Source organism: Neodiprion lecontei, chromosome 3 (assembly GCF_021901455.1).
Source record: "Neodiprion lecontei isolate iyNeoLeco1 chromosome 3, iyNeoLeco1.1, whole genome shotgun sequence".
NCBI lineage: Eukaryota > Metazoa > Arthropoda > Insecta > Hymenoptera > Diprionidae > Neodiprion > Neodiprion lecontei.
Window position 1 is genome coordinate 32,872,107 of NC_060262.1, and position 26,680 is coordinate 32,898,786.

General features: G+C 41.7%; 1 protein-coding gene and 1 long non-coding RNA gene across 6 annotated transcripts in view; one reads left to right on the forward strand and one right to left on the reverse strand.

Moving 5' to 3' along the window:
* Positions 1-26,680, forward strand: part of LOC107226712 — a 78,513-nt gene that overhangs the window by 31,657 nt on the left and 20,176 nt on the right. The window contains exon 2 of one of the 5 annotated variants that reach the window (XM_046735350.1): positions 13,319-13,482. The exons of 2 other annotated variants lie outside the window; for them this stretch is intronic. Coding sequence is in view for 2 of the 3 variants with exons in the window: in XM_046735346.1 (XP_046591302.1) it covers positions 26,249-26,340 (92 nt within the window). In the remaining variant the exon portion in view is untranslated. Of the gene's footprint in view, positions 1-13,318; positions 13,483-21,127; positions 21,154-26,248; positions 26,341-26,680 lie in introns of those variants that run through there. 2 more of the 5 variants (XM_046735349.1, XM_046735346.1) reach the window with 2 other exon arrangements.
* On the reverse strand, positions 21,022-26,267 carry LOC124293652. The gene is made up of 3 exons (XR_006903528.1): positions 26,138-26,267; positions 21,685-22,023; positions 21,022-21,558 (listed from the first exon to the last, which is right to left on the reverse strand). It is a non-coding gene; the product is annotated as an uncharacterized LOC124293652 (long non-coding RNA).

The window sequence follows — 26,680 nt, forward strand, 5'->3', positions numbered from 1 at the left end:
GCGAGATTCGTGTTGTATGTAATACAACGTGCACCAAAGTACAGGTATGTATTACGGAGAGGATCAACCGGTCGAGGTTGAACGATGAATTGCGGACGAATTGATAATGAATAATTTTGAATAATCTTACGGTCATAACGGTAGTGATTTATCATATTTCGATACTTATAACTAACTCTTTTTCAACCTTTCTTAACCGCGGACTTCTGTGTCGTGAAATAATAAATATATTTGGGTTAGACCTTTGACATTGAAACCGAGATGAGATGAGATGAGTCTGTGGACCACCTGGTTAGGAAAAGCTGTAATATAACCAATTCTCGCATGTCGTGCGGTGAAAACTTGGAGCGTTTACAAAAAGTTCAAAGTTCAAGGACCCCCGATCGTTGTTGGCAACTTTGTGCCGCATGTTTATTGCGTTTAGGCGATACTGATACGTGTTATTAGAACTGTGTCACGAATCGTTGCGTGGCAACAGTTTCGGCATGAAACGTATCAACGACTCTCCCCATTTTCGCTTTCGCATTCCATTCTTCGCGCGATCGTGAGATCTTCGCATGATCTATTTAACAGCGCCAACGACGAGACTTTATAAACTGTTATTAACACGTTGAGTCAGGATAAAGTCTGTTATTAAACTAGTATGCATATTTATGCGATAAAGCAACATGTGCCGTGCATTTAAAATGTTGCATAACTCATTTTGTGAGATTATCGTGTATAACTTACGTACGCGTAACTCTCCAAGCACGGCAAGTCATACGTGTTTATATTTAGATTCCGATTTTCAACTCGCCAAAGAATGATCGTTGCTGATAATATTCATAAAAAAAAAAAACTCAGAAGAACGAGACGCGTATTATATAACATTAGCAGATGTATCTTACGAAAACCGAACACGAGGATTTTAGGTGTTGATTGGTCTGTCGTATTTAAAAATTTTATGCTTGACGTTGAGACTCGGGATGCAGTAGAATTTTTACATATAGTGGAATTCGCTCTTTTTGTCAGGTTATTTACGTCCGGACTAAAAACGACCGCGGGAATATTTATCGTTTATTTTTTCTTTTCTTTATACATATATCATTCTATTATAGATGGAAAAATTTATACGTGTATAGTTATATTTGATGTATAAAAGTTTCACGGTCAGTCGAATTTTGCCGTACATTATCGAAAAATACCAACATTTTTTGCCTACAGCCACAAAAAGGTGCAGGCGCGATTATCACATAGATGTACTACATTTTTTTTGCGTAGAATGCATTACGAAGCCACAAATGCCTAATTCACTCAAGGATTGTTTGCGTTTTATTGGATGATCGGTTGACGAAGTTCGCGGACTTAGCTCGCGGTCAAAAAAAAAAAAATCAATTTGCCAATAACACCGAGTGCGCGGCAAGGGTGTAAAGTGAAAAATAGAATAACTGCAGTATCGAAAGTTGTTTACTGTTAATACTCACGAAGTCGCCATCCGAATTTTTTTATTACGCTTATACTTATAATCATAATAATCGCAATAACAACAACAACAACAACAACAACAATAATAATAAGGTCTATATATATATAACATCAGCGTGATCCGGAGGCGATGCCTTTCTGCCCCTCGTCTTAATGGGACAGGTATAATTACGCATCATTCGATACATGATACCTTATATTTTCTGACGATAAATGTTTATATATCGTAAGAATTGAGCAATTAATGCCCGGTAGTTATGTCCGTGGAATCGATACTTATCGCCAATAACAGGTGAACGTGTCATCGTTAGGCTTCGGACACCGAACGATTCACGCATTATACAATATGTGTTTCCAGTGTTATTGTTGAGTTACCGGATCCCCGTCAACCGGAATTAATCGCTCATTGTGTATGTTATTCTAATGGAAGATACGTGTTTTGCCGTTTTGGAAAATCACCCATCTCGCTCGAATCACTTGAACCCCTCCCCTCCCCTCCCCTCCCCTCCCCCCCCCCTCCCCCTCACCTCCAATCTGAAGTTTGTAATAATTACATTACCGTTACAACGTTCGCGCTTTCCCAAACCGTACAGTTTTCTTTGAAAATTTACATATTTTACGAAAAGGAAATTGTAGATTTGCGTGTACACTGCAGGTTTCGTCGTTCTCCGTGGACGTAGCACTTTTGAGAAATCAATTTGCTAGTTTTTAGGGCTCGAAATGGAATCCCAGCTCCAGTGTCGCAAAATTAATGCCAATTTTGCGAATAACACGCCGGTCATACGTCATATGAGATGTGGTCATCAAGTTAGTATCTATCGTAAGAATATCGGCACACATATTATGCTGTTATGTACGGTATAATTTTTACTAGCGCATTTTTTGGTGTGTAGATAAAAGAAGAAAAAAAATCCCGAAGAGAAAATAACTTGTCGAATTAATGTGTTGATAGGTTTGTGAATTAATCGTTATAATTTCGCTGAATTAATGAGAATTAACTGAATTGTTAAATGTCCATTGAAATAATGAAAATGAACTGAGAAATAACTGAATTATGGAAAATTTAATCAAGTTGATTCGAATTGGTTAGATTCGTGCCAGAATTATCTGTTTACTGCAGAGAGAAAAAAAAAAAAATTGAATGTAAATAAATAAATTCGTTCGAATTAACAGGAAATACAAAAGAATGATCGAAATATTTTGAAACTCACTTGAATCAATGTGAATTATCGAGAATTATCGACAAAAAAAAATTGATATTTGTGAATCGATATGAAATAATTTGAATTAAAGAAATGTATCCGAATTGAAAAATTACGACGAATTACACGAGTCGATTTAAATTAATTTAGTACAAAAAATTATTGCGTCCTTCAAATCTCGAGTTATATTTCCCTCTTTAAAAGTTCAGACATTATAGATTTGAGGAGAGGATGAAAAAAAGTAACGATCATTTCAACTTTGCGTCGACATGCAGCGAAGTCAAAACTTTAAGATAAATGACAAATGGCTGAAGTAGGCACAAAGGCATGACAGAGGAAAAGAATCGAGCAAAAGTGCGTAAATTTTAAGCGGGGGAGTTGCCAAATGAATGTTAATTGCTATTTAACGAGGCTGGCTTAGACCCGAATGGAATTACGAGATTACCCCGCCGTTGTTGGACGGAGGCAAGCTTTCAGAGTCGTTTTTTCTCGTTCGTTTTTGACGTGAATAAAAGAGGCGAAATATTATTTTTCTCTCTTCGGTGTACGATTCAAAATCGTTTGCAAATAAGACGCTTGAACCCGTACACGATACTTCGAGTATTTTGTAAATCCGCGCTGAAATTTGCCTGACACTCGTTAACAATGAAATTCTGCACACGAGTGGTGTATTAATATTTGTCAACATGTCAAACGATCCGATCTTTGCTTGTTTACTTACATTTACTGTCACGTCACGCGTACACAGAACCGCCTCCTTAAAGAACCATTTAAGGTTCCATTTATGGAAATGAATCGTTCGAGCTGCTCGGTGAAAATGTTTCTTCGAATTGTAAAGAAATGATGAAGAGTAATTATTGACTCCTCTTCCTTTGCAACGTTTGTCAACGAATCGAGGTATGAAAAACGACAACTGCCAATTATTGCACTAATCAAATCAAAATCGAGCAAGCTAAGCCAAGAGAGAAATGTTTTGTGGCGCGATTCTTCTATTCCAGGTACGGGGAATGGACAATTTATTCATCGTGTCATCGGTTCCCTGTTCCTAGTTTGTACTATATACAGTCACGGTATCTGCTGCTGCTGCTGCAATTACATTACAATCCACATTCCGTTTGAAGAAACAAATATTAAACGCCTATTCATCTCAACTGTCCACAATAGAATAGAGAGCTTGGCACGATACTGGATTCGATCAATCTCGACGGTCATGCCACTGACGTTTGCCATTAATTCACTTCACTCACTTTCCGTATATCCTTAGCTTACCTTAGGCACACATTCAACGATTGAATTTCAGAAGCATTTCTATTTCAATCGTGTGTGCAGGTATCGGTCTGAACTTATGCGATGAAACGCTACCGAACGCCCGTTACACTTGACAAAGGTCCGTTTTATATTCCAACTCGCAATTGCGGCTCCTTTGCGAATTCGCTAAGCGTTCTTGACGATTTTCTCGTCAAGTTGTACCGCGGTCGAGAGAGACCGACGATTAATAGATGACACGATAAGGGAAGGCGAGTTATAAAGTACTTTTGAAAACGTCTTTGAGTCCCAAGACCAATTCAATAACAAAGTTCTACAGGTTTCTTGTCTATGTGAAGGAATACAAGCGATTATTTTTTTATTCTTTATTCGTATATTGTATCTATTTAGCGGCTGGATTGATTACGTGCGAATTGTTGTACAACAAATGCGAACAGTTATATCATAGCGTAACAAGCAGATCCGTGTGTCAATGACAGACTCGAAGAGAAAAAAAGCTTGGCTTGTATGTCAGAGGGATTTTAATACCTGTGACTGTCGTACGAGAGAGATAAATATGACTGAAATTTATTACAGCCGAGTTTGGAGTTGCAGAAGAAGGTCTGGTTGTCGGTCCGTTGGACAAACCGCACGCGGCGGTGTTCTTAAACCATTCGTCCGTTTGTCTGGACCGCGTGTTATATGCATCGAGAAGAAAAAAAGGACATGGGCGTGTATACGACGTTGGAGAATTAAGATTGCGACACACTGACCCAGAAGACTGTAACTACGCGTTGCAACGATGTAGAGATGATCAATGTTCAAAGGGAGAGAGCTTCCGTGGCTTCAAGCGGATATTCACGCCGCGTCAAATTTCACGGATATAGGTTTTTCACTCATGTCGTATCTTATGAAATGGCTCTTCTTTGAAACAGTTTATTCAGCGATGCGATGGAGTTATTTTTTGCACGATCGGGGTGGCCACACACCTGGAAAACCTGGAAATTTCAGGGTATTTAAGAGGGTTCTTGGACAACTTTGAGTTGTCAGGGAATTATTAATTTGGTCATGGAAAAAACCTGAAAATATCAGTTTTCTATCATGGGAATTAGAAATCATTTTTTGAGGCAACAAGTTTACTTTTTTTCTTCGAGAAAACAAATTTGCGTAAACTGACTTTTTTGTACATTACATTTTTCGCAAATTCGAATTGAATTTGAATCGAATATAGAGTTAATAAGCTGAACGATTTAGGTTTTAGTAATTTACTATAACTGGTAAAATGTCAGGGAAAATTGGGTCTTAAGGTCCTGGAATTGAGATGACATTTTTTTGCCAAAAATTTGTAGCCATCATGACGATGATCAATGAACCGACAGGGGTTTCAGAAGACCCGATTCTTTACTTACGAACATGAAATCGGTAAATTTGAACTTTTCGATCGTACAAATGATTCGATATAAAAAAAAAAAAACACAGGAATGGAATTCGGCAAAGACGTCGGTTGAATCGAATCGGGGGTGGAAGCACGAGGCAAAATATGAGCTAAAATCGCATTGCGGATCTCCGGATCCGCACCGGGATAGTCCAGGGTCAGGGGAATCATCGGGAATTCGGATCACATCGCGTCGGTACGAGAAGAAGTCAAGGGCGGCAGACTCCGAGGCGCCGCGATTCCACGTGCAACCCCCACGAGGCTTTACTTGTGGACTTTGGCGAGGACGCGGAATCGATTTACGTTAGTCATTGGTTGGCAACAAAGTTTGCGAGAACGAACCTTGAGCCTTGCTGAACTCCTCGACTTCCTCCTACCTTACACTTTTACGATATTGCGACGTGTCGTGGTCAACCATCGTGCCTGAAGTCAACCCTTTCGTGTTGAGTTATACGTGAGGCATTCCACCTCGAATCAATCCACGTCTGACCATCACCATCGGCGTTTTCTTTTTCGTTGTTATGTATGGTGTAGTGCTGAAGAGAACAATGAAGAAACACATCTTTTACAGAGTTTTAGGTCCCTTTGACCGTGGATTTGATTTTTTATACCGTTCCTAAGAACGCGATAGCCCAATTTTTTGAATCAATAGTCACGATTGATTGGCTTCGAATTGTTCTCGTGTATTTCTTTGTTAAAAAAAAAGAAAATTTGCAGACCAAGATGGAAGGCAAGCCGGTGGTTTAGAAGCTACAGGCGAAACAAGTAATTGAAAAATGAAAAAATAACGACTTTAATATTAATTTGTATGTTTTAAATTCATCTTTAATTCGATGTTTCCCATTTGTGTTTTTGAGAGCAGTAAAAATGAAATCCGTGGTCAAGAAAATCTAAAACTCGATAAAAGATGTTTTTTTTTTGTAGACTACACCGTACTTGAAAATAAAAAAAAAAAAAACGACGACGGTGAGGGTCAGACGTAGGTCGGTTTGGGGTGGAATGCCTCGTATAATTATTGATTTTGAGCTGCAGTTGACGCTGGACTACTGTATAACAACATTTGCGGTCAATTCGGAAAACGGCATCTAATATTGTTGGATTGGTAACAAATCACAGTTTAGAGATGTCTGTGTACGCAGAATTTTTTTCTAAGGTGTATATTTACACTGGCAATCGGTCAGCTTTCGTTTTATGATTTGATTACATGTATTTTTATCGGGGTATAAACTAGAGTACAATTTTTATGCGTGAGAAAGAACCACGGGCTGTTAATCTTCCGAACCGCAAAATCTGGATTTTATAAATCTTCGAAGCGAAGTACCTACCTCTTTGCACCAGTAATTATCCCAGTTGATTGCTGCATTTCATTGACAACGAGCTCAGCAGCTCTGCCGATGCTCGGCTGAGAACATCGAGTCGAATCGCCTCGAGCATCTTTAAGTTCAAGAAACGCCGTCACGGTCTTCGGTGTAGTAGTCTTTTTTTTTGATGTTTTTTTGCTGTGTCTATTCCGAGGTGGAAATTGGAGGAAAGATTTTCTACATTTTGGCACATCTAAATGGAACATGGTAATCGGTTCTTGGATAATCAATTGGTCGAGAGTAGTCAAAGGAGGGCTTGGAACGAACCCAACCTCAATGTTAAAAGCAACAATTTCGTTCGATTCTGTGTACTTCACTGTATTATACACGTACGGTATGATAATTCTGTAGCTTTTACATCAGAAAACCGTCGATGGTTTAAAGAAAACTGACGTTGATATTCCCGGATGTTTTTCAATCGATCCTAATTATCGGCTGTTATTTGTTTGGTTAGAAAATAAGCACTTGAATGGCGATCGAAGGAGACTTTACCCTTTGGTGATATCTTCTTCGATAGCTCATTCTATAATTAGCTGGATATTAGTAGCCGCGATTGAATAATTCGATATTATGCATACGTGGATCGTAAATTAATAATTCCTTTCGTAATAAAGAATTCATCGTCATACGGTACGTTTATACCCATGCACATCCACCACCGAGAAAGAAAGTTTTTAATAACGCGGTTTGTTTTTTGTTCCAGGTGAGGTGAACGTCGAAGATGGCGGGGTTTTACTGTAACTTAAGTTTAACGATGCAGCATAAAAACTGAGACGGCTGTGCAAGACCATGGTATAGGTATATTCTTAATTTATCTCGTAAAGTCAGGCTGTTATACGATCGTATTTTTCACTTACTGATTGCTAATGCGGTGTATCATATAGATACCCTTCTTACCGAAGTTGCAACTAAACCAGCGATTCGCCTCAACGTATATTATAAGCATACATTTACCTTCTAGGTACTCTACGATATCTTTCAACGGAATTTAGTGCGCTCGTATGTACTGCATTTATATCTTGGCGAAATATAAATTTTTATTTATTTTTTTTGTCGGTCTATGGGATATATTTTTTACATTCTGCACCATTTAACATCGATATGATCCTTTCGATTTTGAAACAAAGTTTACACAATTATTGGCTATGTGTTCACATATCACAGAGAAACATAAACGTGCACTTTATTCGTAATTTCTCCACCATCGAAAACTACGGTAACTGTAAATCTATTAATTGTCACCATAGCTGTATCCTGAAAATCAAGTTAATTTTATTGTGGATTAAAGAAATATTTATTCAAGTATATGTATTCACACCGCGAAATTCGACGATCAAAAACATTGTGAATAAAACGATAGCTACAGAATTCACATTGAAAATCATATTGCACGAACTAAGAGAAGTTCGATTTATAAAAAACGTTATTGTCAAAACGTTTTGGATGAAAAATCCCAATACCTATATATATTACCGCTAATTCGACGTTACGCGTTTAGCTTTTGACCATAAGCCGCTGCACATGATCAATTCATCGCCGTACGATTGTGAACGTAATAATGATAATAATTAGCCTGTAACCACTTTTCAAGTTTCATCCGCAGGTGAACGTTATGCCTGACATAATTCAAACACGCGAGTCTCCAGGGGCTTGGTAACTAGCTGGCCGGCTGCCAGCTGCAGATTCAAACCTATTTACATAGCCACCCCCACGCTTTATTTGCACTTTGGAATTCACATTCATACGAATTTAAATTAAGACGTATAGAGTCGTTTGTAATTACTCTCGAATAGACGGACTCGGGCTCTTCTTCTTCTTCTTCTTCCTCTTCTTCTTCTTCTTCTTCTTCTTCTTCTTCTTCTTCTTCTTCTTCTTCTTCTTCTTCTTCTTCTTCTTCTTCTTCTTCTTCTTCTTCTTCTTCTTCTTCTTCTTCTTCTTCTTCTTCTTCTTCTTCTTCTTCTTCTTCTTCTTCTTCTTCTTCTTCTTCTTCTTCTTCTTCTTCTTCTTCTTCCGTACGTGTATGCACAACGACGCCCTGCAAGGTGAAATTATCTTATTTTATCAGCATGTTCCCGCCAAAGGTTGTATCTTCTTGTGTATCTCCTTCGAAACCTGCGTGCTCAGCGCTCAGCGAGCTAGCTCCGGCTGTCACATTTTTACACACGAGGCTAATACGCTCTCCGCAGCTCGGCCGTGGTTATTTCAACCAACGTTACAAGTGTCTTTGTTCTCGAAATACGGCAGACGGGCATAAGTATGTAGGTATAAAAACACAGCAAAGGACATACGTCCGGCCAATTGTCGAGAAAAACACCACATCATAACCGATCGTAAATTTTTGTACAGCTATTATACATCCCGCAACACGACCAACGAACCTAAACGTTTTCTTTCGCTTTCGCGTAGGTGTTCAATTTTTCGTATCAGCAACACCCTGAACCAACCAACAAAACCGAACTTTTCACACTTGTAACCTGGAAAAATTTACCGATCACTAACGGTATTGCCGACGTGAGGATGGCAATATCTCGCTTGATTAGATGCCGTAAAATTTTATCGAGAACACGACGTGGGATGGAAAGTCTCTTCGAACGGATTACCTACCGTTCAAGAATTGGAAACCGATAAGAAATCATGACGCAAACGGTGTAATGAACAGTTCATGTGCCGGTTAATGGTAATGCTTTGCGAAGATCGCATACAAAAGGGTTGAATTACCGGGACCTCTGCATATACAGCAGCTGTGACGTCGAGGAAAGTAGATTCTCAAACGGATGATCGTCGAAAGCGTGCGTTCGAAGCAACGCCTAATTATTTTGTTCCTTATTTTGTTTTTTAAATATAAAAATTAATTTTTTACCACCTACACGATGCATCGGAAATAATTTTACCCGTCGTGCAGTTAATGCGAGCGTTGAATTAACGCTACCACGTTGCTCGGGACAGTGTCGCCCAGCAGCTGACGCGTTCCTTGTAACATTTGAGGGACTATCGCGACGGGTGCAACTAGGTAGGCGAATTTAGTCTAGTCGCTAGTTAGAGCGATGAAACACTTGGCGTGGCGGCAACGCTATTATACATATATGTCGGGCTGTTTCAGAGCGGGTTTTATTATTGACCAGGCTCTTGGTAAAAGTGAAGGTTGGTTGTGTCTCGAAGCCTGACCTTTGCGCCACTCGCAGGCAGCCTGCAGGACAGTGAATTCAATACAGGACCTCACCTTTCCTCATTTATCTATGCTTGTGCTTTATTTTTAACGGCCAATTTGTATCCTGCTTTCGGTATAGGTTGAGTGATTCTATTATCGAACAACAATGGATCGTTAAATTGTTATTCTTCAATCGGATATCATTAATATCTTTCGATATTTGTACGTACGTGTATCGTACACCAGTTACGTGGCTTGCTCTGTATCTTTTCTTTTTCTTCAACTCCGAATCAGTTAGATTGTAATCGTTGTTGTTTCGGTCCCGCGGTGTTCAGTCATCTTTGACTTTTGCAAAAAGCCAAGAAGTATCGGTGGAAATTATATTCCGCAATTTACGGATTACCTTAGAATTTATTTTCGTTCGGGTTATATGTGAGTTTGTCTGTATACAACTCAGAGGAATAAAAGATGCGATCGATAAACCGATTACCGTCTCTACGTATACCATGTACGTGTTGCCATACGAATCTAGAGGTTAGAAATAATACGAACACAGTGTAGATGGGCGGAGTAGCAGGAGCAGCAGCAACTGAGCTAGTTTCCTGGCTACCGTATGACCGCATGCACCGCATTCAACGTTTAAAATTAGAGAAATCACCTAGAAAGACGATACCTGTACGACGACGACGATGAAGATAGATTTCGAAACCCGTGGAAAAAGAAATCCTCTCTCACGTATCGCATGCATATGTAACATGCAGTGCCTAAGCCATATAACGTATGTACCAAACCGTGATTATTTACCTCGAAAAGGACGAATCGTGTGGTTGTGGTAGCGTTTTATTGTTGGAAAGGTTCTCTTATATTCACTCATACATATTATCTGGCTCCCGTGGGTAATTTAGGAAAGTACCAAACGCGAGAGAGAAAAAGATAAAAAGTAGATAATAAAATATTCCGGTGGTTGTACAGGTACCATGATTAATTTTATCATTACCTTACAGGTACGTACCTACACAATATCGAATATATGCAAAATTGTGTCGACACTTGAGGTGTAAGTCAAGCTATCGATTATCACTTCTTAAAATCTAAAGTGTTAAGGGTACCTCCTATCGCCTGGGTTCCTGCACTGTTTGCCAGGTGAAAGTCGCTCTCTTAGCACCGTATATCTCGCTAAAGTAAGCGAGTATTGTACAGTGTGTATGGATTTGTGAGTTTGTGTAGAGCTCGAACGACGAGTAATTCATTCATTTTCTACACGTAAGTTATCACACCTATTCGTCGAGGATGAAATTATCGCGATCTGGTCTATTAAAGTATCTTTTCATGCAACGAATTTCATCTCCATCTCTTACTCTCTCTCTCTCTCTTTTCGCCTAGATGTAAAGGTACAGGTAGTCCTGTGTTGTTGCCTTGAAACAAAATGGGATAATTATAAACGTTCTAAAGTCAGATGATCAGTGAAAGCCAGTTGATCGTAGTGTCCATTGTTGTTAGTCGATCAACCGTCACTTAGATTCATATGAAATACAGAGTTTACAGTCTCGAAGTTTCTCCTCGTTTCAAATTTCTGTGTAGTATTGTAAGTCTAAGCAGTTTCTGACGACAATTACTAAAATCTTTCCTCACTTCTTGGCTTCTCCGATCCCCCCCTACTTTGGCATTGTCAAAAATTTCTAAAGTTTCGAGTAGGGTTTATGGTACATGTCGCAAAGTCCTCCAAGTATGTCAATGAACTCGGAAGAAAAAGTTCAATTTATCCGTTGGCCTGATGTTCTTATAAAGAGAGAGAGAAAGGTTGCGTGAGTGACCGTTTGGAAAATCCTCCAAAGCGTCCTTCAGCACGAAAATAACATTCGTTACATAGAAAGACACGTACACTGTCCATCGCCCACCACGACAATACACATGATCCACTGTAATTGGTGGTAATCATAGATAGAAGAGATAGTAGATTCCCTTTGAACCGAGGCCGAGGAGGAGAGCGTCAAGGCTAGGTGAGAAAATGAATCGCGAATGAAGCTGGAGGCCAAGGGGACGTATTTTTGCGGTAGTCACACCCACCCGTTTTATACGCGTCCTCCGTGCACACGGAATCTGGCTGGCGTCAGGCCTTGCTTGCTGCTGCTGCCAGTTTATTTTACACTTTACACACGGTGCACCGTTGTGTGTGCGACGGTGGGGAGAAGGAGAGAAATATACGACCTGCAGTGGCGGCGTCGGGGAACCACGACTGCTAACGCTGGTGGCGAGGGATGCTGCTGCACTGTTGGGACTAACAATAAGAGGTGGGCCCGATGCTCGAGGAGGAGAGATGTTAGCCGAGAGATAGCGCCGTTTCTACGCTCCACGCGGCCTGCCGCTGCTACCCGCTAACTGATTTCAGAGATTTCTTATCCGATATACGTATTATATGTACCTGGCGGAAACCGCGCGTAGGTACATTTGTTTCTCATTCCCATGCATGTCGCCTATCGTCCGTACACGTCTCCCGATCATCCCGTAGTCCCGGTCTAATTCTTTCTCCGCTTTGATCAACTGTTATTCGGACATGAAATTCTCTTCAGAGACGTGTAATCATTTGGGCAAGTGTACGCGTTACCGGTTCGAAATGCAACGCGTACAACATGAGCATTCGGCTCCAGTATCACCTGCATACCTTGATTGGCTTGTCTCAAGTAAAGTTGGGTAAGGTCAGGGCTGAATTATTGGCTCTCACGAGTACACGTAAGAACTCGGTGAGGTCGAGTGGTCGAACGAACTAACGAAGACGGGGTTCGGTGTCGTGGGTGTGCGCTCCTTGGGATCGAGTAATAACAGAGCTCCGGCTCTGACTCGCGCAGGGTTAGCGTCCATTGTGACGTGATTTATTGGGAATAATTATACAAAGGAAAAGGCTTCACTCGCGGGCTTTGAGACATTGCTGTAATACAACGGCAAAGAGATCTTATTACCAATTGTACCCTCCGACCGTCCGTCCGTAGGCGGGGTCAGTACGAACGGTCGTGTTGTTACGTAAGAACGGAAAAGGACTAACGATCCTTTCTCACGTGATTCGCGCTTGTGTGCCTCTCGCCTCTCTTCAGCATGCAATTTGCGAATATACCTCGCATATATCCAGACCGAGCGCATGACTGGCAGTGACAACGAGACCCTGTTGAATTTGTAATTTACTTTATCGTTTCTGAGCTACTCTCTTCTATTATTCGCTCTTTCCTACTTTCCTACTTTCCTACTTTTCGCACTGCAGCCTCTTTAATTTCCTAGGCATCGTGCATTTCCGTCTCGTTACTTCAACGCGCAAGTATCCGCATATTCTCCGCATGTTCGGATAAGCGTACAAACGCGAGACGATAGTATCGGTTAATATAATATTAAGCCGTTGTAGCTGCCGCTTCTGGACGATTTATGGAATTGCCAACGTATCTTGTTTTTTTCTTTTCGGCTACATGCGGTTTAGCGTCAAATCTTCACGGAATGACGCTGTACTCGATCCGCGTATGGTAGGAGGGTGCAATCTGCGGGTAACGAGAGTAACAAAAGACTACGACAACCTTATCTTAGTTGGGAACAAAAACTACCTCGAACGCTGCCTCCCACACTATAGCAGAAAAGTGAAAGCTGGTATGTACCAATCTAAACTATAATATATATACTCTGTATCCATGTATCCGTTTCAGTCAATAGACTTACATACCTGCACCGACTATAGACGGATAGAGTATATTCCCTCCTGCACTTTTGAACTATCGAATCTAGACCACGAAATGTGTCGCAATGTTTTTCTCATTCTTTACCCAGATCTTGTGCTACATGTATACTCTCTCTTCTTCGCGAAATGCAAGACTGACTGACGTCAGACAGCTGTACCACCTACCTGTCGTTATATGTATATAATATTGTATCCAGATCGTTGTTTGAATTTGAACGAGCCGTTTCTTTGTCAATAAATCCAGTGGCAATCGCAAAACGGTTAATTGACTTATCATGGGGGCGGATAAGAATTACGTACCGTTTACGTTCGTACCCAAAATATGGGAAATATGCTCATCTGTATTCACCCCATTTGCGAGTATAAGATCAAGTTCTTTCTTCTCACTGACGCAGTGAATATTCTCGACTTGGATGTTTACTCTCTTTGCCCGTTGTGTATTTTTCCTCGAACAAACGAGTTTGCAATGTCTCTCATACGTCGCCTTACGCGAGCGCTGTAACTGCATAAATTTGCTATTACGATGTTTTTAGTCTAGCCATCGCGTTATATATATCCTCCGTGTATTATAGTACGCGGTGGGTAGTTTATGGTTCACGGAATACCAAGTACGCGGTTCAAATTTTCTTTATAACAACTTCATCCACCGGGTATTTCTACTCTCGTTCCCATCGAGAAAAAGATCTAACGTCACAGTGCTCCGGAGTCGTTTCCAGAGTCATTTCAATTACATCTACTCGTTGAAAGTTTTTATCCATCCTTTCGCCATGCGATTATAGCCACTCGTTATATTGTTCCATGAAACAGGGCATAATCGTTGCGACTGAGGCAAATAGCCGGAAGTAATTCATTGATCAAATATCTCGTGTTTCCGAACACCGGAAACAGATCTCCATCACTGTATAGACGCGTCGAATTCAGCAGGAAACTATCGAATCCCTTACTGTCAGCATACTCGGTTACAATGTCCATTTTTATTATCTACTACGAGGAACTCACTCGCGTGTTATGCTAACCTAAAACACGTCATAATCGGGGTTAGAGTCTATGCGGTGTAACCGGTGCGTCAAAATTTGCCTATTTATAGTCAGAAATGAGATAACGTTGCGTTTAAAATTGCGTGCGGCGTAACCAGCTCGGTTGGGTGTGGTGGTCGCTTTGTATACACGGTATTATACGACAGTGAAACCAGTGTGCCGAGGACAATGGTTCACAACAACTTGACCGGGACGGAGTTTCGGTCCGATCGTCGACACGCGTGTGCGTAAACTGATTAACATATACCGTTGGAACAGTGTAGTAAGAATTTTATTTATTGTATTTCTATAACTACTTTTGCCACATATTAATCAAGGTTTCAAAATTAAGAAGAGAAAGAGCGGCCCGGTCCGTCGCCCTTTCCGGCTGGTAACGAAGTTTCCCAAATCCACCTCGCTCCCAGTACGTCCCTCAAAAATGTCTTTGAGTGGTGTCAAGTGCTCTGTTGGTAGTATACGTATACGGCCGATAGCCGATCCCACGGGTTTACGGCTGAGCCGGTCCTCTACCGAGAATGGAAATATTTACATCACAGTGAACGCGGTTATGACGATGTTGGAAAAGTTGACATGGTTTTTATCGTTTCAAAATGTTGTGCCTTATAAGTTCGAGCTACCCTTTTTCAACTTATCGTTTCTCTTTTTTCCGAGAAAATAGAAAGTTATTGTAACCACCCCGAAAATGAAAAGTCGCGTTTTCACCATATCTCGACGTTTCAAGGTCGACAGAATCACCCCCCGACCATTTTCGGATGAATCCTTGCGTGGTTTGATGTATGTGTGCATGTACGCACGTATGTACATATATATGTATGTATTGTAACGTGACATTTCTCGAGATAGTTTGGTAACAATCCGAGAAGGTGATTTAGCAAGGGCCTGGATAGTTTAGTGGTCAGAACAGTCTCACGGTAAATGAAAGGTTCCGGGTTCGAATCCCGGTCCAGTCCAAATCGTGAAACATTTTTTCCGGACCCGCAGGAAACGTACGTCACAAAATGGCGCCTCATGTGGGAATTGAACTTCAGACGTAGGCCATTTTGTGACATGCATTTCTTGCAGATTGGAAAAAAATGTTTCACGACTTGGACAGGAACCGAAGATGTTCAAGTCTAAGGAAGCACCGATCGTGTCGAGATTCCGTTGTATTACAGTAGTGGTGGTTTGAAACCGTAACTACATACTGTAATTCAATGGAATCTCGGGACGATCGGTGCTTTTTTTAGCCCTTATGTGCGCACCCGGTTACCCGGGTACGCGTTAATGTGGTAAAAGTTGGGTGCGCGCATAAGAGTTAGACCTGAGCACCTTTGATCCCGGTCGAGTTCAAGCCGTCAAAGATTTTTTCCGGACCCGCACGGAAACGCACGTCACCGGTATGTATGCATGTGATTAATATTTTTGTCCGCCGATATGTCGAAAACGAATTACCGGATTTCAATGATTTTGGTGGCAATCGACTCGGTTTTTCTAAACTTGGAATTGATTAAATTTTGGCTTTGATCGGTTCAGTTCTTTTTCAATTGTTTAAATAACGAAATTCTAACAAATCAAATAAAAATACTGATATCTTGAGAACGAATGAATGTATTTGAATAAAACTTGGTACCGCAAACTTTTTTGGGTCGCTAATCATGAAATTGTAAATTATTCTTCTTTTTCTCAATAAACTTGGAACCTGCAGTGTGAGGACGGGAATACCGAGGGCTGACTCATGGCCAGTCCAAAACCGCTTGTTCCACTCCATTTTCAATCGCTCCATTAGCGGTTGCAGGTGACGATGTTGAACGGCACGGTCAACGCCGCCACACACTCGAGTCGTCGAGTGCTGATGTCTATGGCGCGAAAATCACTATCTGATGGGAACTAATCGAGATAATTGTACGATTACTGGTCAAGATTGTCACGTAGTAGTGGTAGCGGTAATTGAAACGAGTTAAAAGAACACGCGATCATCGCTTCGGACACGAGGTTTACGGTACGGCTTGTAATCATCGATCAGCGTAGTTACAGGTATAAATCTACACTCAATATCGATGTCACGCCGGCAGATACTTTACTATAGGGCTAGAACTATACTCGACGCCGTAATGGCTATCTTCTCCGCATTTTCCCGATTCGAATTAACCGTGGTATATGCACCGGATACGGTGATTTATGGAATTGCGCGTCGCTCAAAGTCTTCGTCAAAAAGAAAGAACCTTTCGCAACTCCGGTATAAGGCTGCCTTAGCAGCACATTTGGCGGCCAGTAGTGGGACTTTACCTTTTCCGCTTATCCGCTTCAGAGACACCCCTGCCCCTCACCCAAGCTCAATCGAATCAAGCAGGGCTTCTCGCAGACCGTAGCCAACCAGGGGTTGGTTAGCTGTTCCATTTTATCCAGAGACTGAAGGGGTTATACGGGGAATCGTAAGTTTGCTTACATAATATTGATTAGGGTCCTTTTCGGGATCGGTGGTCGCATGCCTCTGAATATCTTGAGATTCACTTCGGGAGCGGTATAATACACCTTCCACAGGAGCACCGCGGAATTCGTTACTCTCACAAATTCTCTTCCTGCACCACCATTTATTATACTTTTAGATCGAGGTTCCGGGCCGAACGTGCTTCGCCTTTCGACGCACTTTTGCACATTCCAAAAGTTAAACACGGACACGACTGACGTATTTCTTAGATCTGTACCAACTATGTATTGGAAATTCAAGTTCTTGCTTGGATATATTTTCTATGGCTACCTGATCAACCTCGATACAGTTTACTCGAATCTCGTGGTGTACAAGTCAATTTTCACAGTTGGAACATAATAGACATACTTTAATTAATCGCGTCGTAGTGGTTATTATGAAAAAATTTGAGACTCGATTATTATTTGTCCATCCGCGATCGTTGGGTGTCTAACTTTCGCGAAAAGAAAAGTTTTAAAAGATCATGACAAATATCTCTGACAAGATTTACTTACTTTGTAATTTTTTTTTCTTTTTTATCCAACCCTTCCAAACAGTGACCATCTCCTCAATAAACTCGTCGTCTCATCCAAATCACGATAAAGGTTACACCGTTAACTTCAAAGTGTACATCGGCGATGCGATATACCTACTCACAATCAGAGAGAAACTTTCCCATCCATACGTGATGCACCGAAAGGGCAGCTTAAATACGTATTCACAATGACTTGGGCAATTACGTCTATACCCTCTGAATGTCAACTCTCGGTCTCTATCTTTCGCCTTGCAATATGTAATACCTATGTATTCCTACCGTCTCTCGATCTCCGCTTGTACTCCAACATTCTGCAGCAAATATGCAGTTAGCATATTGACGCAGGGCTGCAAGAAGTCGGAAGTTAGTTACACAGACGCGTACCAAACTCGAGGAGAGTTTGCGTGTACCGCGTTACAATGGACATAAGTTGGTAGAGCGTACGGCAACGAGAAACGAATTTAAGTACTCTACATTTCCGCAGGGCTTATCTTTAGCGCGACATTCAGCGATAGTTCCTTACAGTCGCGTTGGCTCTAAGAAACGGCGTTGATACGGTGGGGAAAGATGGAAGGTGCGTGTAACGCGTAAATATTATCTATGTACGTACCGGCGGCACCTCCATTTCCCGTGGAATTAGTCGCTACTTATTGTTAGTTAATCAGTATACCTTTCCACAAGAAGGAATCGTTACGACGAGCGTAAATAAAAATAAAAAAATAAAAAATACGGCTCGTGTTAACGGTCAGAGCCGAGACTTCTGCATGCAGACAGCGAGGTGCAGCGGCAGGTCTATCTGAAACTTGCGTTACCGGAACCTCGTCCCACGGTCTTCCGCCCGTCGAGAGTCGGCGGCCCTTGAGCCCGGCTTGTAACTCCGAACGGTATTCTTCATTCACCTCTGCATGCGCGTATGATTATCCCTGTATACGATGCTGAAACTTTGACGATCCTTAACGTACCCGCAAACTATTATCCTCCATTACCGTCGTCATTATATTGCCGTACAATAACCCGCACATGCACGCGTGTTCCTCGTATGTACAAGTATTACAGGTATATATCATGTATACATTATACGGAGGTAGGAGTCATTTTGCCTTGCGGGCATCGAAACACCGCGCGGACCCTGTGCTAATTACCTTTAACACAAACTGCCAGTTTACCCCCACGAATTGAGAGGCAAAGTGAACGTTCGTTTACTTTATCAATTACCTATCAATTCTGACGAATAATTACGTTTTCGCACACACACACGCACTGCGGTGCAAATGTGGCCAACATGGCTTTGCAAATATCTGGCTCAAATCCTAACTTTTTCTGGGAATAATTCTTCGGAGCATCAACTTCCTTTCCGTTGATTTTTTTTCTCTTTTCTATGTCTTCTCGAAAGAAATTTAACATCAACGTGGACTTACGAGTACCTAGCGCAATTTCGAGGGCGACTCGATCCAGAGCCAAAGTCGAACGACGAAGGTGGTCGAGCGGCCGATGTGAAACAGGTCTGAGTGCCGTTTTTTAGCCCGAGGTTTTGATACTTGTCGGACCTTCGAAGGGTCGACGTACCGCCGTGGGAATGTCCCTTTTGAGGAAGAGGTTCCTGCATTGAGCTACCGGTGCCAAAGCATGTCGGCTTCGCGTTCAGTCGGCAGCGAGGTGTATGTATAACTTTGTCATTCGTCTCTGCATCATCGGTAAGAGAATTGTTTTAATTTTCTGTCCTTTTTTATCGGCGATGCGCTGATTTTTTTGCTCTTTCGTTTGTTGAATTTTAACGGCTCCTTTGTCTCGCGGTGCTTTTCCTTGTACGGGAAGTCCGTTGCTCGAGTCTCTGATCACCGTGGCACGATTACTTCGAACTTGGTTCAGGTTTAACAAATAAAGAAACGGGGTCAATAAATAAAGGCAGAGAGGAGGGAAGGTAAAAAAAAAAAAAAACTAAATAAAAAAAAATAAAACAAACGATGGAAGTAAACGAATAAAAAATAACGTCAATTCTTACCTCACGGATCTTTTACGTCGTGTATAAGGTGAGTCGGCCAATATCAATTTCAAATGTGCAGGAGTCTTAATACTTGGGCGACGAATGCCGCGTCGACTTGTTTTCTATACAAACATTTATTACGCTCGTGTTCGTGTATGCTTGCGTTATATCTTGCAGCACGTATTAAGTGTTTGATTGGAAATTTTTAGTTTCAATTACCAACGCTGTGTATCCGTATGTGTACACATAGTACTTTATTTTATTTTTTTAATTTTATTTTATTTTATTTTATTACCGATGTACGCGTGTATCGACGATTCCAATTACAGAAACAGCTATTATGGGTATATGTAGAGGTGACGTACGTATTACGTATTACATGATACATACGTGTATATATGTATTATATAAAATACACCTGAGACAAAAACCGCAAAAAACAATTTTGCTCAAAATGATGTTAGACTTACATTCGCTTCGCGGTCATCGGCTTCTCGTATTATCGCGTCGAATCAATGCGACCCCGGCTGTAACTGTTACCTACGGTGAATAATGGAGATATGCGACTGTGGGAATAAGAAACGGTAAAACATTGACGATGGTTGTAAATATTTACAAAGCACATCTGGATCAGCGTCATTTGTCGATCTTCGTCACAGTTGTGCCGCATAAACGCGGGTAAGATTTAAAATTCACGAAATGGATCAGAGTCGGCCTGCAGCTGCTTTCGCGTCGGTTCTTGGTCTCTTGATTCTGGTGTGCTCGAGCTGTTATTACACCGCGCTTATACCACATACGTGGATGTAGGTGTACGTACACGTACGCGCGCCCCGATCACCTGCCGTAAGTAACAACTCGATATTAATATTTCATGCCTGCCCACGCCCTGCGTTTTCATTCGTACACACTGACGTAGCTCCTGTACGAACCGATCATCTCGTGGACCACTGACCTTAACCCACTAACACATCTTCGGAGGCGCACTCTCGGCACAAAAGGGCTCCTCGAATCCCCCTCAATTCTGGACGATTGACGATACGACGAATCGTTCGTTCCTCACTCGTTTCAATCCGCTTCGTTCCGCCCGCCTGAACATGCCTAATTGCGAGTCGATTGTCCGCGTTTGTCACTGCGGGAGAAGAGAAGAGAATAAAGGAGAGGGGCTGAGAGGAGAGGAGAGGAAAGCAGAGGAGAAGAGAAGAGGCCAACTCGGCATCTCCGCAGCTCAAAAGCCCGGACGCTTTGATCGCGAAGGTCGACAGTTTCCTGGCTCTCTTTTCTTATACCTATGTTGAGTTTGCATGTATATATATCTTCTTTCTGCATGCATTAGTCCGGCTTGTGATACGAAGTGCAGCCATTTCGAGGGTGTAATAATACAGGAGCATTCCACGCTTTATGGAATTTCAGTATTTGAGGTGAAAATGACCGTCAAGGAAAATGTTTATTCTGCGTTACTGTATAGACAGTGTTTGTGATAAAACTCCGTGCTGTGATTTGTTACAATCTACAACGTGATACTCAGATTACAAAGTCCGTGCAACAGCTTGCAGCCTGCGGATGAAACCAAATGTACGCAAGGTAAATTTCCTTTCCAGGTGCATTATAACCCGGAGAGTACAGCCCTAATCACACGGGCAAGAGCAAGAGAGCCGCAGGTGTTGAATCCGATGTATCCGTCCGAGTCTCATTATCAATAGGAAGGATCCGCCGGCGATGCGAATCAATGATGTATGCCCGCGTGACCATAGGATAAGATTTACAATACGACGGTTACAGTCGGGCTGCATGGGCATGGGCACGGACAAGTAAGCACAGGAAAGCGCGTTGCTGGAGGCACGTGTTTGTCTTGGCTGCTTCACAAACAAGCCCCGCAGGGAACACGGGTACGCAGTTCCAGCTCTCGGATCGCACCCCGCGATCCGTCGATGCAACCAACCGTCGCACCTCGGAAGGTCTTCCGATACTCTATTGGGGGGAGGGGATCTGTAAAAAGGCACATTGTATCTCTTGTTACACGTTGGCGTATATCCAGCGACGGCGGTAGATAACGAACGCCTTTGTACGCCTAGTCGCTGTTTCTCGGCTACTCCGGGGTGTCTGATACCTTACCTTCTTCTGCCTTGTACCTTATGCTCGCACGAAAAACGCAGGGATGCAGACGGTGCCGTTGGTGCCGAGGTTCCGGATAACGCAACGCAGAGAGACGTCGAGGCGAGCTGGGTCATCCATCGGGCACGTTGTTTGCGATTACGCTTGTCGCTCTCGCCAGGTGCTCGGAGTCGTCTCCTCTTGTACAGAGGTAGAGATTTTCGCACGCGGCGAGAGAGATCGGCGTGACACAATTTAGTAGGCATTGTTCGCTGACGTCGCGTCGTCGATTCTGATGCTGATGCGTCAACCGCGAAGACGTCGAATCGCGGTCTTATTCGTCCAAGGGATCAACGAGGTCTGGGAAGCAAAACTGCCGACAATGACCGAGAAGGAGGGAACAAAACGCTTGGGAAACTTCGAAACGGTAAAAATAGTGTATTGTGGCACAAGGAGGCAAACTCGGTCTTTTCGGGCTGAGCGTAAGTTTGCAATGCGAGTTTTAGGTGAGCCGAGGACTGATATTGCAGATACCTGAGATGAGAAAACTGTTACCTCCTTGTTGCACACGATTCTTTGTACAATAAGAGAGTTAGTTACGCGTTTTTTCACGAAGCACGAAATTGAGGTTAGGGTCGTGTAATGTCAGGTTTGTTCGCGACAGCGCACGCGCGCAACGCGGAAGAGACTACTTTTACTTTTTTAACTCCTAGGGCTCGAAAGTGGTATTTTCAGTACTCCGCGCATGCGCATACGTAGATTCACTCGACCTTCGTAGAAACGCTTACTTTGTGTACGGAAAATACGCGTGAAAACACGAGTAAAACAATTACCGTGTATTTGTCTTAAATTTACAATAAAAATTTGTGATTTTACTAAAATTTATAGAGAAAACAAAAAAAAAGTAATTTGAATTTAATAAATTGTGTAGTAAATTTATTGCAATTTTAACTCGAATGAAGGGTAAATGTATGGTGAATTCGCTGTTTCGTATGCGAATGAAACTTCCAGTACGGTATAGAAAGTTCCATAGAGAAATATTTAACGGTGTATGTAAAACCATGCACGATGCGGCCAGCAATGGGGTGTTACTAATTTTATACCTATGCGTGCGCGTTCGAGAACCACTGCATGCGAAACAACGGCGCATTTTAACCGCAAACTATATTATACATCGGCGATGCGGCTTTTGCCAAAAGAATTTCTCAACCTCGACATTCTGCCGGCGTGCAGCCGGGAACTTTATGCCGTATAGCTTTACGCGGTAGGGATATTGTCGCAATTATAAATTTTACGATACTCTTGTCGAATGTACATCCGAGAATTTAAATTTCACGACGTATCTCAATTCGCGTGGAAATAAATATCTCCATTTTATAAAGAATTATAAATTGTCACGTATATTTACCCTTGTCGATTATATCCAAGTTCCGGGCAACGCTTTGTCTCCATGATAACATACATAGGTATATTTGGCGAACAAATTTATACTGAATTAGAATAATTCAGATATAATGGTATCGTTAACCGACGCTACAGGTTTCGCGAAAGAAATCGAGCTGACCAGTGATTTCACGTAATAAGCCAAATTTCAATCAACATATGCCCGCATTGAAAAATAATTAGGATCGTGTAATATTTTATGTTGAAAAAATAACCAAAAGTCTAGAACGTTTGTTTTACTCTCTAGAAAGTACAACGAGAGAATCTTTCACGTCTTGTCCGAGAGAGGTCAATGTGTGTAACCCGTTTTGTAATACTGCTCCCTCCAGGTTAATGTGGTGGTCAACGAGTTGACGGTGCAAACAAACATGACTAAAGTATAACTAGAGAAATTAAACGAGAGGGAAACTGTCTCGGAGCTTCTCACAGAAACCAAAAGTTACTTACAGACACACGTAAGTTGTTCAACTATGCATTAGTCTGTTTAGCGTTTTATAAATATATATATGTATATATATATATATATATATGTATACAGAGCGGCAATGAATATAAGAATTATGAAAGACTAGGAGGTGTGCGAGAAATTTTGCAAACGAGCGCTAAGGATTACGTTAGAGACAATTAGCATACTTATCTATGAAGTGTTGAATTCTTGCTGCAAACTACTCAGGCGAGGAATCGCACTTCGCTCACGAAAAGGTCGGAAATGATCTGGGGAATATTAAATTATAAATTTCCACGGTCACCGGATGGTGCAGAAAACAAATATGAAGAAGCGACCGTTGGTGCATAACTATAAGTTGAACAAGTTTGCAGAGCGTGGGTGATACTCGCGATCATTGAAGCTTACCGCAGTCGAGGCTTTCGCTGTATTATATATCGAGCATTCCACGTCAAATTAACAGCCCATGTACCTCAACCGCCCCAATTTTAATAATTTTTTAGTATGACGTTCCTACCGACCTAAAAGGGTCTCGAAATTTTTTTCAGATTTTTTTAGCCTCCGGTGAAACTTGAAAAAAAATCGACAAACCAATTCCGAAAACACCATTTTTATAACTCTGAAAGTATTCACAATGATTCTATGATTTCAAACGTGATTTTTAAGCACCACACGATAATGGGATCTCAATATTTACTATTTTTTTCGCAAGTTTTCAGTTGTTCCATGCCGGAATTAGAGTTTTTTGTTTTTTTGTTTCTTTATTCCACGGTCACAGATCACGGAATGATGAAAATAATATGAATCTATTTAGATCAAGGCATATTAGGAGAAAAAAAAAAAACAAAAACAATTTGGACGAGGAATAACTATAGACATACGAAAAAAGTAGTAAATATTGAGATCGCATTATCGAGTAGTGTTCAATAATTACATTATAAATCACAGAATCAGTGAATTTTTTCAGATTTAAAAAAATGGCGTTGTCGGAATTGGTTTTTCGATTTTTTTTCAAGCTTCATCAATGGCTAAAAAAAATGTGAAAAAAATTCCAGCACCCTTTTTCGGATCGGTAAGAACATCGTACTAAAAAACTTTTAATATCGAAGGGGGTGAGGTACATGGGCCGCTAATTTGACGTGGAATGCCCCACATACATATAGGTATACTGCCAACGGCTGATCGTAGCGGAGAGACTGCCGAGGTTGATATTTCACGAAAGCCAGGTAATAATGCGAAGTACAAATCGGCCGACTCTAGGGCCGAATTGAAGCCCGCGTTAACCGGACAGATTATTATCGTCACGCACCGGAGGACGCGAAAAGTGCTTCTTCCTTGTCATAAATAGCGGGGGCGAAGGTGTGACACGGATTATTCCGTCGGTCGCATGTTCGTCGACCAAGTTCCGTTCCTTACGGGTGCAAGGTGATAACGAGGGCAGACACACTCCGTTTTACCTAACTCGGGATACTCGGCTCTGTATAAGCGGTGGCCGTAAACCCCCTTTTATCCCCGGTAATAACGCCTCGCACTTATGCGATAACTTGTGCAAGATAGCGCGCGCGTATGAGTGAGCGTGTGTAATAACCGCGGCGCAGAAAACGAAAGCCCTTTTAGCCTACTTGTGTATAGATTCGAAAATTAGACGAGCTATAACGCGTCGCTATTTTATCGCACTGGGTTATTTATCGGGTACCTAGTTCGTTTTACGGGTCATTTGCGATTTACAACTGTCTCGGGGGACCCGGCAGAGTGAATTTTTTTACGCAATATTCCTGCTCGCTTCGCGAACGTCGGGTGAGTGTAGATAGGGATTCTGATCATCCGAGAATACATCACGCCCATCTTGTTTCTCGTCGTTCGAATTGCACGTGTATCACATGTTGTGGGTATGGCAGAAAATGGAATTAGATCAGACGCCATTGTGCTCCATGGAAGTTGTCTTGTAGTAGCTTATTTCATTTCGATATACGGTGCGTGTGTTCGAGGTATTCGTCTTGCGGTGTGCAGTGTTCGAACAAGCATAGAAAAGGAATAAGAATTTTCGGGATAATTTATTTAAACTTAAGGTGAAGCCATTAATCGACCGTAAGTTGGAATTAGTGCTGACGCAGCGTCGTTGTATAAGCACGTATAACGAATGACAAAAGGTCGAAAAATTACTTTCTCATTCTGCCTTTTTGTACATATATCCAATGACGAGTAAAATTTCTGGACATTAGTGTCAACGGATGAAAAATGAAATTAGAATTGCTCAGAGGAAGCAGTTTGCGCGAACAAGCGCGGTGATTAAATACATTCAATAACTACAATGTGGTATAAATAAAAGTGCGACTCGGGGTGGCAAAAGTTTGGGCCGAATGGTTGAGACGTCGTCTCTACTGCGTTTGAAGTTAGGATAAATTTGAAAGGTTGTCAGGAGAGATGACCGAGAAGAGATTGCGAGTAAAGAAGAAAGTCAAATGCTCGTACCGCGCCTTATACACAGGCTGTAATATGTATAATATGTGTAATATAACGAACGAACCAACCGCGTGCGAATGACTGCAACCGGTGATAACTCATCGGCGTTGTAACGTGACTTACATTAATCCGACGTCTCCCCGAGTCCGGGTCTTGGATAATTTCTTCGTCACTCCAGAGTCCGTATTTATCACGCAGACTCCGCATCATCGTCTTCGGCACTGGTCCAGCCGGATGAAAACTCACTCCCCCGCATCCTCGCCGAAATTCGCCGACTACGAATTCTATGTACAAAGCTGCAGACTTTCGCCCGGCAACGAAACTCCGTGAGTGTAAATCAAATTTATTGTTATTGTACCTTTTTTTTTCCTTCCCTTTTTACTTGCTTCAAACGACGCTTGAGCTGCGGAAAGAGTCTCGTGGTTCTACGGGAGAAGCTTCCTCGATACGGTTAAAAATAATTTGACCAAACGCGTGGATGTGAAAGTTGAAGATAAAAAAAAAAAAAAATCTGGAAACCTCACGGAATCTTTACAGTCTGGAAAACTTGGCAACTTGTTTTTCTCGTCGGTGAAAGGGAAAAAAGTATATGAAAATGTGACTCGGATACGGATAAGGCATTGTGATATTACAGATGCTATAAAAATTAGCGTTTCGGTAGAGCTG